General features: G+C 32.9%; 3 protein-coding genes across 3 annotated transcripts; 1 reads left to right on the top strand and 2 right to left on the bottom strand.

Moving 5' to 3' along the window:
- Window positions 1–695: 695 nt before the first annotated feature.
- LOC25497374 (bark storage protein A) lies at window positions 696–4,368 on the top strand. Its single transcript, XM_013597656.3, has 5 exons — window positions 696–949; window positions 1,229–1,296; window positions 2,009–2,164; window positions 3,208–3,447; window positions 3,736–4,368. The coding sequence occupies exons 1-5, from the start codon at window positions 736–738 to the stop codon at window positions 4,066–4,068; spliced, it is 1,011 nt and encodes a 336-aa protein (XP_013453110.1). The 5' UTR covers window positions 696–735; the 3' UTR covers window positions 4,069–4,368.
- An 802-nt stretch (window positions 4,369–5,170) lies between these two features.
- LOC11436782 (DNA-directed RNA polymerases II and IV subunit 5A) lies at window positions 5,171–8,009 on the bottom strand. The gene is made up of 3 exons (XM_003620587.4): window positions 7,481–8,009; window positions 5,736–5,849; window positions 5,171–5,534 (listed from the first exon to the last, which is right to left on the bottom strand). The coding sequence occupies exons 1-3, from the start codon at window positions 7,865–7,867 to the stop codon at window positions 5,409–5,411; spliced, it is 627 nt and encodes a 208-aa protein (XP_003620635.2). The 5' UTR covers window positions 7,868–8,009; the 3' UTR covers window positions 5,171–5,408.
- A 1,084-nt stretch (window positions 8,010–9,093) lies between these two features.
- Window positions 9,094–13,881, bottom strand: LOC11437228 (DNA-directed RNA polymerases II and IV subunit 5A). The gene is made up of 3 exons (XM_003620586.3): window positions 13,366–13,881; window positions 10,859–10,972; window positions 9,094–9,427 (listed from the first exon to the last, which is right to left on the bottom strand). The coding sequence occupies exons 1-3, from the start codon at window positions 13,750–13,752 to the stop codon at window positions 9,302–9,304; spliced, it is 627 nt and encodes a 208-aa protein (XP_003620634.1). The 5' UTR covers window positions 13,753–13,881; the 3' UTR covers window positions 9,094–9,301.
- Window positions 13,882–14,142: the final 261 nt, after the last annotated feature.

Here is a 14,142-nt window from a genome sequence, read left to right as displayed (position 1 = left end):
TAGACTTGGTTTGGTGGGGTGCACCAAGCCCATGTTGTAGTGTAACATATGACGACACTTGAAAATCAAAATATTTTAGGTCATTATTTTTTTCATCCTACAAGGTCCTCTCGTGCATTATTCGGATTCTAAAAATTGAAATATTTCAACGTGTTTTTGGAGGTTTTTCAAGATTTTTATGCAGTTGGGATTTTAAATCTAAACTGCATAGGATACGGGAGAAACTCATAGGTGGGAAAAAAAAACGGTCAATATTTTAATGGACTCGTCACCTAAAAAAAGGGGTATGACTGTAACTTGCATTTCTACGACATGGACTCTTTTTCATTTCCAACAACTTTTTTTTTTTTTGTCTCTTCTTCATTTCTTGTTTGACAGGCTAATGTGTAATATAATTTAGTAACTATACAAACATGTTGATATATAAAATTAATATGATTGAATGGCTCCTCGTATAAGTCAAATTGAATCTCTTATATTTTTTTTTATGGGTCATGCTAACTGGTGTTTCCGGGAAGGCAAAAAATGAAATTTTAAATCAAAAATTACACTTTTTAAACTTTTAATGTATTGATTACTTGGAACACCGATTAGCATTTTCCTTTTTTCATACATTGTTCATTTCTTGCGTGACGTTATTAATTAATATTTTCACAACCCTATCTGCATTTATATATATATATATATATATATTTCGTGTCTGGAGTACTAGAATGGTATAAACATTGGAATAAAATGGAGTTTCTGGTTGTCCTTGTTATGGTATTATTGGGAAGTAGCATCAAGGCCTATGGTGCAATTTCTCAAATTTCTTGGAGAGAAATCAGCAATATCAATAACAAAGGACCATATATTGGTATAGTTGTGCCAAATGACTTTGAGTTGAACCCTCTTCTTCAATCATCAAGCTTTGTTCCACATAACAAGTTTCCTTACTTTGACTTTGCTGGTAATTTTTACAACATGTTTTCAAGTATTTGATTATACATGTATACATAATCACATATGCATGATGCCTTCTAGTTCTTTTTGCATCAGATTTTGTCGGATTACACGCAGTTACTATGTGCCGACTATAGGATTTTATTTATAGCAGTGGATCTAAGTCTGGTTGTATCCAAACTATTTCATAAGCTTTTGGTGATTAATTTTGGTTGATGTAATCAAAATCAAATTTTATCATCGTACAACCAAACAAGCATTGACTTTAGTTAACTTGACATTGTAGGAAGACATTTTCGCATTGGTGAATTGGAAAAGAAAAAGGTTATTGTTGTTATGACTGGATTGAGTATGGTAAGTTGAGCTTTTTTTATTTTTATTTTTTACCAAGGCAAAATGAGATATATTAATAAAGAGTTTTGTTCCCTAACACAAGGAGTGTTAAAGGAGACAAAACAAGGTTACAAGATAGTTCCAATCAAACCACAAAAGACATGAACGAAAAATACATCAGTCAATCTCTAAACAAGCAAGGGGACGCTGCCACCACAAATGATAACCAAAAGGAAAGCACGTATTTTTTGATTTCAACCATTTGAGAGATGTAATCTTAACCTTCTCAAGAAGTTGATCTGTTGTTTTAGCTGTGTTGATAAACAGTCTTTTATTTCTTTCATTCCAAAGAACCCAAATACCACAAAACCAAATCAAATGAAGAAAATACCTTCTTGGAGCATAACCACTTGAAGAATAAACAAACTGATAATAATGGTCCAAAACCTAATGAGGTCCACATAAAACATGTCAATCCAAGTTTTAATTTGTTGCCAGAGATTACCAAAAATAGGACAATGAATAATTAAGTGGTCTATTGTTTCATTTTGTCCACAACCTGTAACACATAATTGAGAATCATGAGAAATAACACATCGTCGCACCAAGTTATCCTTTGTTGGCCATCTATTGCGGAGAATCATAATTGAGTTTTTTTTATTGTTATGGCTTTATTTAAACTTATGGTTATAATTATATTTCATTGTTTTTCTTAGTCTTTTCTTTTTTTTAGCTAAATGCAGGTCTTGCTACCCAATTGTTGCTTACTTTGTTTAATGTAAAAGGAGTTCTCCACTATGGAATTGCAGGTAATGTAAATTCTAAATTCCAAATTGGAGATGTAACTATTCCACAGTATTGGGCTCACACTGGACTTTGGCATTGGCAGGTATATGCACAAATTACTTCAATTATTTGGTGATTTTTAAATAATTTCTTGCCCTACAAAATTTTGTGATTGGGTCTTTAAATTTATCAATAATTGATAAGTTATAAATTATTTAAAAGTATAGACACTTAATTATCAATTATTTAAAATTTCAAACTTTATAATTCATAATGAACCGTGGATATTAAAAAATTGGAATATTCTAAGTTTAGTCTCTATAAGAAAAATAGATACTTGAATCCTCCACATATTTAAAGTTTGTAACATTAACCCCTTGGAGGACTAAAATGTGCAAGAGATGAATACGTAGAGGATTAAAATCCTTTTTAAAAAAATTGGAATTAAACTTGCAGGTTCTAATTTTATGAGGACTAACAACTAATTTAACCCAAAAATAATCCAACTTGGTTCAAATTGTGTGTTAAACCACTCTCAATATTCAATGGTCAAAGAGCTATCAATTGTTTATTACAAGATTGAAACAAGACAGATTGCAAGCAACATAAACTAACCAAAAATGATCAGTTTTATACTACAAGATTAAATAAAAGAGAGATTGAAAGCAAAATAAACTAATCAAACATATTAAATAGTTATGGTCACTATTTTCTAATTTATTATTTTAGTTCCCTTATTTTTAAATTGAAAATACAATCTATTAATTTTAAAATTTCAGAAGAAAAAAAATTTCCATGGCTGAATTTTCTTAAACTTATTTCTTCTGATGTGTCATGTTGAATAATGAGTTGCTGAGTCATAGAGTAGTGCGGCAATGCATGCATGGATTAAATTTTATTATTCTATTTTATCACAATTATTCTATTTTATCACAATTTCAAAGTAAGTTTAATCAACATGGTATATCAAAAGAAGAAAAAAATAAGTTCAAAAGTTTCTAAAATCAAGTTTTGGGATTTAATTTTCGAATTTATAACGAGATGATTAAAATTGTGAATCAAACAAAATAAGATGATCAAAAGTGCATTTAACCTTAAATATGATAATTTTGATTTAAGTCTAACTTTTCTAATTAAACTTAGCAGAGGTTTGGAGATAATCCTGAGGATGAGGAGAATGTAGATTTCAGCAAAGAATTTGGTTATCTTAAGTTTTCCAATTACAATAACTACACAAAGCATTCAAAATCAGTGGAAAATCTTTTGAGCAAGGTTTGGTATCAACCAGAGGAAATTTTTCCTGTGGATGGAACACCTGAAGTTTTGCAACATGCTTTTTGGGTTCCAGTTGACAAAACTTACTTCGAAATCGCAAGAAAACTCAAGGTGAGCTCAACTGCGATTCATCATCTAATTATAAGTATTTGTTTGATTCTACGGTGACAAAATTGATTTTGATTTAGTTTATTATAGTTAAAAGTGAGTTTAAGGTAAAACTGTTTATGTTTAGATATATCCGTGTGAAAATAAGTTGAACAATAAAATTAAATGTAATGGATCACGTGCAGACATGGGGTTGTGAAGTTTGAACACAATCCAAATCTCATTTTGAGCCTTTACACTAATGAAAACATATAATTATTTGAGACTCATTTTTTCACTTATTCTCTACAGAATGTTGAATTGAGTAGTTGTGTTAACACAACTTGCTTGCCAAGAAAGCCTATTGTGGTGAGAGTAAAGAAAGGAGTAAGTGCCAATGTGTTTGTTGACAACAAAGCTTATAGAGATTTTTTGAACTTGAAATTTGATGCTACTCCAGTAGACATGGAAAGTGCTTCTGTTGCCTTAGTTTGTTTCCAACACAAAATACCTTTCATTGCCATTAGAGCATTGTCTGATTTAGCTGGAGGAGGTTCATCATTGACCAATGAATATTCCATCTATTTATCTTTAGCCTCCCAAAATGCATTTAATGTTCTTGTCAAATTCATCTCCTTAATATGATTTAGTTGGTCTAAGTTTATGCAAGGTATGTCTTGAAAGGGAGAAAGAAAAAATAAGTTGAAAATTCTCTTTATAATATGTATTCAAAATAAAAGTATAATGAAATCTATTTGTCAAATGTCAAATGATCTAGTGGTTAGACTCAGTTATCTTAAGTGCAGAGAATTCTAGGTTCGAATTCTGACCGTTGCATACCAATGTTATTGTAGCTATCAAATGAATTGTACCATAGGATAATGAAATCTACTTATCTACTTATTTATTGAATATGAAATGCAAATGATAGTGTCATCTCCTCAACTATTTTTTCATAATCTTTTTATCTTTCAATAATTTATTTTTGAGCAATTATCCTTCAATAGTTGGTAAGATTATCATTCATTGTCTTTAAACACAATAAAATATATTTGATTTCAAACTTCAAATATTTTCAATAAATGCAACATTCTTCAATATGATTGTGTAACATATAATCAATATGATTTTCCTGGTAAAGTATTTAAACAAGTAAACCACAAAGCATATGGTCTTAATCTAAGGTTGTGTAGCATATAATCAATATGATTTTCCTGTCATTTATTTAGATGTAACTATAAAGTTCAAAGGCTCAAGGATAAGCTGGATTAGGGAATAAGTCTTCAGGTGCTTTTTTTTTTATCAGAGAATCCAATTCATTCACCCTTTATTACAAGTGGAGGAGATAAGAGAATGTACCCTGCAAATATGGAAGCGTTCAAAGATCAAGTGCAGTGTTTTATGGCAAATATCAACGATGAGTTAGTAAATAGAGAGGATGAACGATTGAAATGCACGCATGGAATAATGAGGTTGAAAAAACAGACTCATACTCTCAATTCTTAAAACAATGGACGGAAAAAGTCTTCACCCATTTGTGTTCTATAAAAATAAGTATTCGAGCATTGGAACAATGGTGTTGTGAAACATGTAAGTTGCATTAGAAACATGAGTTGCAACTAAACTGTGACATAATAAACATGAGTATTAACATCATTAAAAGACGTGGAGAAAATATGATTCGTGAGAAGAAGTATAAACACGCATGGTTAAGGACGCAGGTTCAACCTCAATTGCTCTCAGAAGATGATTGAATAATTTACTATTTGATAAATCACAAACGCATAATATTTGTTTCTCAAGAAAACCATAACTGAAAAGCGAAACTACAGCTGCATAATTCAGTGCATTGCAGTTGTTCTTTAATACATCATCCAAGATCATTGTCACCCATTACAATAACAAAAATAAAGGTTATATAATCACTATGCATGCTTGGCATAAATTTTAGGTACAACGTATTGCAAATAGTATAGCCGATAAGCTCAAGAAGCAATTCGGTATGTAATATATGTTCCTGCAGTCTCACTTGGCCGGATAATCCTGACAACTTGTCCACGCCTTAGTCCATAATATCTCGCAACAGGATCATTTGTCAAAATTTTAGGTAGCTGAGAAGCAGAAGGTATATATTAGATATAATGAACTGAAGCAGAAATTCGTAGTAGAATGCTATAATGGCAAATACGATACTATATATGCATACAAGGCCAATAAATCCATTAGATAAAGAATGAAGGAGTTAACAATAACAATTAGATCTTCACCAGAAGAAATTAAAAATAAATATAAAGAAGGTATAAAACACTGACCTGAGTATCTTTGACAGTGTATCTCTTGAGCAGGGCTTTCTTCTCAGTGTCGGTGAGAACCTGATGTGGAGGTACACGCTCGTGCTTTGTTATGTTCACCAGCAGTTCATCCTCCTGCACCATCGACGATTACCTCAACCTTAAAAAACCACCCACCAACACACATGAAGAAGAAGAACTATATTTTATACATCTATCTTCTATCAATTCTAACAAAAAATTCTCCTAATGACACATGGCAGAAATTCACGTCTCTACTTCTCGTCATTTCCTTCTATAATGTGCAATCTTGCACAGATTTCTACAAAGCAGAATTTTACACGTCGATTTCATGCCATTTTTGTATAAATTCGTCAATTTCGCAATGGATCTTTACTGTTAATTAAATAATAAAAGAATGACTTAATTAACAAGTGACATCCTCTTATAAAAGAATGAATCACCATTTTGATTGTCAATACTGCAAGGATTAGACAATTTAGTCCTCCAAATTTACGAAATTGCAAAATCAGTCAATTTAGTCTCTCATTCACCAATGTCCATAGGATTAGTGGTAGACTTATGGTGCAAACAAGAACTAAGAACAGTTATGCAAATTGATATTCACTTTGTTTTAACCCATTAATCATTAACTTAACTAATTAAACAAGTCAGATTACTGCTTAATCGATTACCTACCTCTCTAACCGATTATCTCATCTCCTAATTGATTACCTGATTAACCTAGTGTATGTTTGGTTTCACTTTTGGTTTAACTTAACTAATTAAACAAGTCTGATTGCTGCTTAATCGATTACCTACCTCTCTAACCGATTATCTCATCTCCTAGTTGATTACCTGATTAACCTAGTTTGGTTTCACTTTTAGAGAGCCAAAATTGATTCTAGCAGTGTAAAATTGATTTTGATATGTTTGGTTGCTCTCAAGTATAATTGATTTTACCTCCAGAATTGATTCTAACTAGAACCTAGAATTTGAAGCTTTTGATTGTAGAAATTAATTTTACCTTCTTCCACCACCTACACATCAAGCTATCTAACTCTATAGCACCGACACTTTTGATGGAAGGTGTGCCCGCTGTCCTACACGTGTCTGTGTCCTACACCGACACAGACACATGCAATTCCACTAAATTATGTCACTTCCTCAAAATATTACCATTGTTGACGTGTCAGTGCCCATGTCGGTGCTTCATATTATCTAACAATTCAGGACCAAACACACACTTAATCAATTATCTACTTAACTTAACCAATCATCACGCTTTTCAACACCGTCTTCCAACACCTACACATCAAGCTATCTAACTTTGCAGCACCAACACTTCTGATAGAAGGTCGGACTAAACACATCTCCGTGTCCAACACTGACACATATGACCACATTGAAGTGTGTACTGGACATGTGTCAGTGTCCGACACCAACACAGCATGACACATGTGAGCATATTGAATTATGTTATTTTCTCAAATTATTATTATTGTCGACGTATATGTGTAGCATGACACATGTGATCACATTGAATTACATTATTTTCACAACTTATTACCAGATCACATTGAATTACGTTATTTCACAACTTATTATCAGTGTCGACGTGTCAATGTCCGTTTCAGTGCATGACACATGTCATCACATTGAATATGTTAGTTTCTCAAATTATTATCAGTGTCGACGTGTTAGTGTTGGTGCAACTTGTCTATCCAACAATTCAGAAACTACAAAAGAAAGACAGGAACAATTACCATAAAGACTTCAAGCCGCTTAGAACCAATTGAACTCATTCCAGCAACAGCTTTACGCGCAGCAGGAGATAATTTATTCTGACAAACCATAATCCCATTATCAACATTCTCCTTCAACATCCTATTAATAATACCTCTAACAATATTAACACCAAGTTTAGCATCATCAAAGAAGAACACACAGATTTTTTCAGATAGGTTGTTTCTATGTGTTGTGTTGATTTCTAACTGTTCTCGTTTCATGTGTTCGCCGAATTTGAAGATGAAATCTTCTCGAGACATGGTAAGTTGGGTTTCGTCGACGAGGTAGTTTCTGTCGAATAGCATTTGGAGAATGGTTTTGCGGATTCTGTATAGTTTTGTTATGTCTTCTTCGGTAAACACCATTGTTGAACCTTTGCGTCGGCTGTTCTTTTGTTATCGCAGTTCTTCATTGTCGCTGTTGTTTCTATTATAGTCTTCGGGTTAGGGATTTAGTGGTTGGCTAGAGCTCACACATATTTTAAATGCAGAGAAGTGGGATGTCCGGAGTTCGAACCTCAGCCCTGCATATAACATGCAATATCCTATCAACTGAATTAAGCTCACGGGAAATAATGTATAATATGGTTTTATTTACATGTTAAATAGATGTATATAAAAATAAAGACTAAAATATTCCAAAGGTGGGTAAATACGTTGGCTTTTGGTCCTTGAAAAAAAAAAATCCATCCTCGTAAAATTTTTGTTTTTAAAAAAAGCCATTGGGCTCATTGAAGCTGTTAGGTGTCACTCCAATGCTGGCGTGGCACATGTTGAGTGTGCATAAATGACCACTGTGGCATGTGATGCGGCATTTCAATTAATTTAAAAATGTAAATACAATTTAAAAAATCTGGAAATTAATTTAAAAATGTAAATATAATTAAAAAAAATAATGTGTTGCAAATTCTCTATATTATGTATTCAAAATAAAAGTATAATGAAATCTACTTATCGAGCAATATAATGGCTAGAGTCACTTACTTTAATTGGCCCTTGCATTTCAATGTCATTGTAGTTACAAACTGAACAATGAAATCTACTTATCTACTTATTTATTATTGATTATGAAATGCAAATAATAGTGTCGTCTCATCAACTATTTCACCATAATCTTTTTATATTTCAATAATTCTTTTTTAAGCAATTATCTTTCAATAATTGGCATCATTCATTGTCCTTGAACACAATAAAATGTTTGACTTCAATAAAGATATGTACAAGAGCATAAAATCTTACTAATTTTTTGTAAATTCAAGTGAGTCCAACAAAAATATATACACGTATGGTTAAGGAAGCAAAATATTCAACCACAGTAATCTCAAAAGAAGATTGAGCATGTGTTTGGAAACTTACAATATCACGGTGAATAGTCACGTTGGATAAGAAGCTACGGCTAGTAGTTTTTCTAAATCACGGTGAAAATAGATTACAACGTGCGGTAGCGGTAGGTCACTGGATAAACAAACAGGCACTAAGTAGTTTACTAGTGATAAATCACAATTGCTAGGTGGTGATTTTGGGGTGTCAGCTTAGTCAGAATTGTCAAAACCAGCTTTTGCACTCTATTTTCTTATTTCTCAGGAAAACCATAACTGAAAATCAAAACTATTATTGCATTATTCAGTAAGACACAAACAGGGTATAGGTCTATAATGTAAAGAAACAAAGTTCAATATAAACCATTACAACATGACTGTCATGTTGTAATGTCATTGCCAACCATTACAACAACAAAAATAAAAAGGTTATATAATCACTATGCATGCTTGGCATAAATTTTAGGTATAGCCGATAAGCTCAAGAAGCAATTCGGTATGTAATATATGTGCCTGCAGTCTCACTTGGCCGGATAATCCTGACAACTTGTCCACGCCTTAGTCCATAATATCTCGCAACAGGATCCGACGTCAAAATTCTAGGTAGCTGAGAAGCAGATGGTATATATTAGATATAATGAACTGAAGCAGAAATTTGTAGTAGAATACTATAATTGCAAATAAATTAAAAAGAGCACTACGGTGCACTAAAGCTACTGCATACACAGGGTCCGGAAAAGGGTCCCACCATTTGGTGTATTGTACGCGGCCTTACTCTGTTTTTTATACAAGAGGTTGTTTCCAGGACTTGAACCCGTGATACAAATACGAGACAACATACGCATACAAGACCAATAAATCCATTAGATAAAGAATGAGAGAGTTAACACTAACAATTACATCTTCACCAGAAGAAATTAAAGTTCCTAAGACAAATGAAAGGCAAGGATCACAAAGCTAAACCTTCACTATGCTTGAATGAACAAATACTGTGCAAACTTAGGCTCTGTTTGGTAAAAAGTTTCAGATGGAGGATAAGCTGCCAGATTGAATTTGAATTGTTTGGTAAAATTAGCAGTGGAACTAATTCATAAATAATATAAAATGACATAAAAAGATATTTAAAGTAGCTCAAACATAAAAAGACATTTAAAATGACATAAAAATGAGAGAAATATATGATAAGCTTTAAGCTCAAACACTGCTTAAAGTAGCATTTCAAAATAAGCTCGTGAGAGAAAATTGTTACCAAACAACTCTACTTTAATCATACGAGCTTATACGCTATAAGCTAGCAGTTTGGCATTGCCGAACAGAGTTATAGTATATGCAGCATTCAATCTTAGAATTGGAAGGCTTTTTTGTTAATGATGAGATTAACAACTGTAATAGTACGCTGTGTGATTTAGCAAAAGTTTCAAACAGACTGAATTACTCTATCTTTTGTGTTCCATCAAATATGAAGTGATCTTAATATTGTTCAATTGGGTTGCGGAATTTAGCATTTCTTATGGTTTTTGCACATCACTTTTGCGTCCAAACCAAGATGCATGTATTAGAATTTCGGTAAGTTTAATGTGAGCTGAATTGAGAGATTTTATTACTAGCTTTACAAAGGTTATTTTCCCATCGGATATAATTGCATCACAATGCAGGATTAGTATATTAACTAACAAGCTTGCGATTTGTGTACAAAACAGTTTCGTTGATTTAAATGATTTCGTCTCATACAACCACGAGCTGCTAAAAATTGAGCTAATACTAACCATAAGGTTATTACTGATACAATAGGAACAGATCAAACTCGGTACAGAATCACGGAAAAACATCAGAAACGGTTTTATTTACAACAAAAGCATATCAGAAGTTCTCATCTACATATTAGAACTTTAGAAGTTTTCATCTGAACAAAAATCAGATGTATGCAAAACTATTCAGAAGTTCTCGTCTACATAGTCGAAGTTTTCATCTGAACAAAAATCAGATGTATACAAAAATTTATCAAAAAATAAATATAAAGAAGATATAAAACACTGACCTGAGTATCTTTGACAGTGTATTTCTTGAGCAAGGCTCTCTTCTCAGCTTCGGTGAGAACCTGATGTGGAGGTACACGCTCGTGCTTTGTTATGTTCACCAGCAGTTCATCCTCCTGCACCACCGATGATTACCTCAACCTTAAAGAACCACCCACCAACACACATGAAGAACTATATTTTATCGATTCTAACAAAATATTCTCCTAATGACACATGGCAGAAATTCACATCTCTATTTCTTGTCATTTCCCTCTATACTGTGCAACCTTGCACAAATCTCTACTACTTTATCTATTCTAAGAAAAGTTATCCGCTAATGACAGAACATGACTTTACACGTCTATTTCATGCTATTTTTCTACACATTCGTCAATTTTGCAATGGATCTTCATTGTTAATTAATAATAAAAGAATGACTCAATTAACAAGTGACATCCTCTTGTAAAAGAATGGATCACCATTTTGATTGTCAATACTGCAAGAATTACACAATTTACGAAATTGCAAAATCAGTCAATTAAGTCTCACATTCACCATTGTCTGTAGGATTAGTCGTAGACTTATGATGCAAGCAAGAACTAAGAACAGGTAACCGCTAAATGATTAATTTTCATCCACCTGTGATGGTTCAAAGAATGATACTTTTACAACAGATGGACTAAATTGACTAAAAAATTTCAATTGAAGGATAGTTTTGCTATTCAACTAAATTGCTCCATACATATAATGTCGATTAGTTAATTTAAAAGACTAAATTGATCGAGACTTATAATTTCCACAATTCGACAACCAAACCGGTGATCAACATCATCAAATCGATATTCACTTTATTTTAACCCATTAATCATTAACTTAATTAATTAAACAAGTCTAATTACTGCTTAATCAAACCTACCTCTCTAACCGATTGTCCAATCCCCTAGTTGATTACCTGATTAACCTAGTGTATATTTGGTTTCACTTTTGGAAAGCCAAAATTAATTCTAGAGGTGTATAATTGATTTTGACATGTTTGGTTGCTCTCGAGTATAATTGATTTTACCTCCAGATTGATTCGAACTGTAAGCTAGAATTTGAAGGTTTTGATTCTAGAATTTAATTTCTATATTCAAATTTATTGTTCAACTCACGTTTACGTATGAATGTATCCGAACATAAACTATTTTACAATTGAACTCACTTTTAACCAGCATCAACTTTACAAAATCAATTCCTTTCACCGCATAACCAATCAGACAACTAGTCAATCATCTGATTAACTAAACCAATCATCACACATTTTGAACCACCTTCTTCCAACACCTAGACATCAAGCTACCTAACTCTATAGCTCGGACACTTTTGATGGAAGGCGTGGCCGCTGTCCTACACATGTCAGTGTCCTAAACCAACACAGACACAAGCAATTCCACAAAATCATTTCACTCAAAATATTACTAGTGTTGACGTGTGAGGGCTTTGTAGCTATCTAACAATTCAGAAATCATAAACAAAGAAAGAAACAATTATCATCACCTAGTTTTAACAGCTATATATCTAACTTGTCCAATATTTGTTAGATCAGTGATAAGAGTTTGACCCTATAGCACACACCTAACCAGTTATCTAATTAACTTAACCAATCATCACCCTTTTTCAAATACCTTCTTCGAATACCTACACATCAATATCTAACCCTATAGCACCGACACTTCTGATGGACGACATGTCCAGTGTCCGACACTGTCCAACAACAACACATGCAATACCATTGAATTATATCATTTTCTCAAATTATTATTAGTGTCATTTGTGTCTGTGTCCGTGCTTCATAGCTATCTAACAATTTAGAACTTATAAAGCAACATACAAACAACCGATCATCAAATGTCAGTGTCCAATACCGACACACCTTTTTCAAACACCTTCCAACACCTACACATCAAGCTATATCTAACTTTGTAGCACTTACACTTCTAATGTGAATGTCTAACACGTCATGCACAGACACGTGATTATATTGAATTATATCATTTTCTCAAAATACTAATAGTGTTGACATGTCAGTGTCACTGCTTCACAGCTATCTATTATCTAACAATTCAGATATTACAAAACAAAGACAGAAACAATTTTCAAATAATTATCGGTGTCGACGTGTCATCTGACACAAGTGCCTAACACATGTGAACACATTGAATTGTGTTATTTTCACAAATTATTATCAGAGTCGACATGTCAGTGTCCCTGTCACTGCATGACCCATGTGATCACATTGAATTACGTTATTAACTCAAATTATTATCATTATCATCGTCTGACACAAGTGTCTAACACAGCCCGACAAATGTGATCACATTGAATTATGTTATTTTCACAAATTATTATCAGGGTCGCCGTGTCAGTGCATGACACATATGATCACATTGAATTATGTTATTTCTCAAATCATTATCAGTGTCGACGTATCAGTGATTCGTATTATCTAACAATTAAAAAATGACAAAACAAAGAGAGAAACAATTACCAGAAAGACTTCAAGGCGCTTAGAACCAACTGAACTCATTTCAGTAACAGCACTTCTAGCATAATGAGATAATTTAGTCTGACAAACCAAAATCCCACTATCAACATTCTCTTGCAACATCCTAGTAATAAAACCTCTAACAATCTTAACACCAAGTTTAGCATCATCAGAGAAGAAAACACAGATTTTTTCAGATGGGTTGTTTCTATGTGTTTTGTTGATTTCTAACTGTTCTCGTTTCATGTGTTCGCCGTATTTGAAGATGAAATCTTCACGAGACATGGTGAGTTCGGTTTCTTCGACGAGGTAGTTTCTGTCGGATAACATTTGGAGAAGGGTTTTCTGGATTCTGAAAAGTTTTGTTATGTCTTCTTCGGAAAACACCATTGCTGTTGTGCCGGTGCGTTTCCTTCTGAAACTGCTGTTGCAGTTCTTCTTGCGTCTCAACGCTGCGCATAAACCCTATAGACCCTATTCTAGTATTCCCATTTTTTACGGCGGTAAATGATAATAGTCATCTTGGTCTCGAAAGTGACGAATAATCACGTGGTTGTAACATTTTTTTTTTTTATCGGGTAACGGCGAGCTCATTCATATTTAAGATGGAGAAGTAGGGTGTATGGAGTTCAAACTCCGACCATGCATATATTATACATTTTAGAACATTACTTTGATTATACATTTGGTTAGTTAAAATAAATTTCATTTTTTTGTTTTGTATATATAGGATGAGAGTTTGACCAAATCCTATGACTAATTAAGACTAAAATATTTAGG

Source organism: Medicago truncatula, chromosome 6, assembly GCF_003473485.1.
Source record: "Medicago truncatula cultivar Jemalong A17 chromosome 6, MtrunA17r5.0-ANR, whole genome shotgun sequence".
Classification (NCBI taxonomy): Eukaryota; Viridiplantae; Streptophyta; class Magnoliopsida; order Fabales; family Fabaceae; genus Medicago; species Medicago truncatula.
Note: the sequence above shows the minus strand (reverse complement) of the source record. Positions and strands in the feature narration are given on the sequence as shown.

Coding starts and splice junctions, on each gene's coding strand:
- LOC25497374 (XM_013597656.3), top strand. CDS start 736: ATGGAGTTTCTGGTTGTCCTTGTTATGGTATTATTGGGAAGTAGCATC. Junction 1,297..2,008: donor TTATGACTGGATTGAGTATG/GTAAGTTGAGCT, acceptor TCTTTTTTTTAG/CTAAATGCAGGTCTTGCTAC. Junction 3,448..3,735: donor AAATCGCAAGAAAACTCAAG/GTGAGCTCAACT, acceptor TATTCTCTACAG/AATGTTGAATTGAGTAGTTG.
- LOC11436782 (XM_003620587.4), bottom strand. CDS start 7,867: ATGGTGTTTACCGAAGAAGACATAACAAAACTATACAGAATCCGCAAA. Junction 5,850..7,480: donor AGCGGCTTGAAGTCTTTATG/GTAATTGTTCCT, acceptor TCGATGGTGCAG/GAGGATGAACTGCTGGTGAA. Junction 5,535..5,735: donor ACACTGTCAAAGATACTCAG/GTCAGTGTTTTA, acceptor TCTGCTTCTCAG/CTACCTAAAATTTTGACAAA.
- LOC11437228 (XM_003620586.3), bottom strand. CDS start 13,752: ATGGTGTTTTCCGAAGAAGACATAACAAAACTTTTCAGAATCCAGAAA. Junction 10,973..13,365: donor AGCGCCTTGAAGTCTTTCTG/GTAATTGTTTCT, acceptor TCGGTGGTGCAG/GAGGATGAACTGCTGGTGAA. Junction 9,428..10,858: donor ACACTGTCAAAGATACTCAG/GTCAGTGTTTTA, acceptor TCTGCTTCTCAG/CTACCTAGAATTTTGACGTC.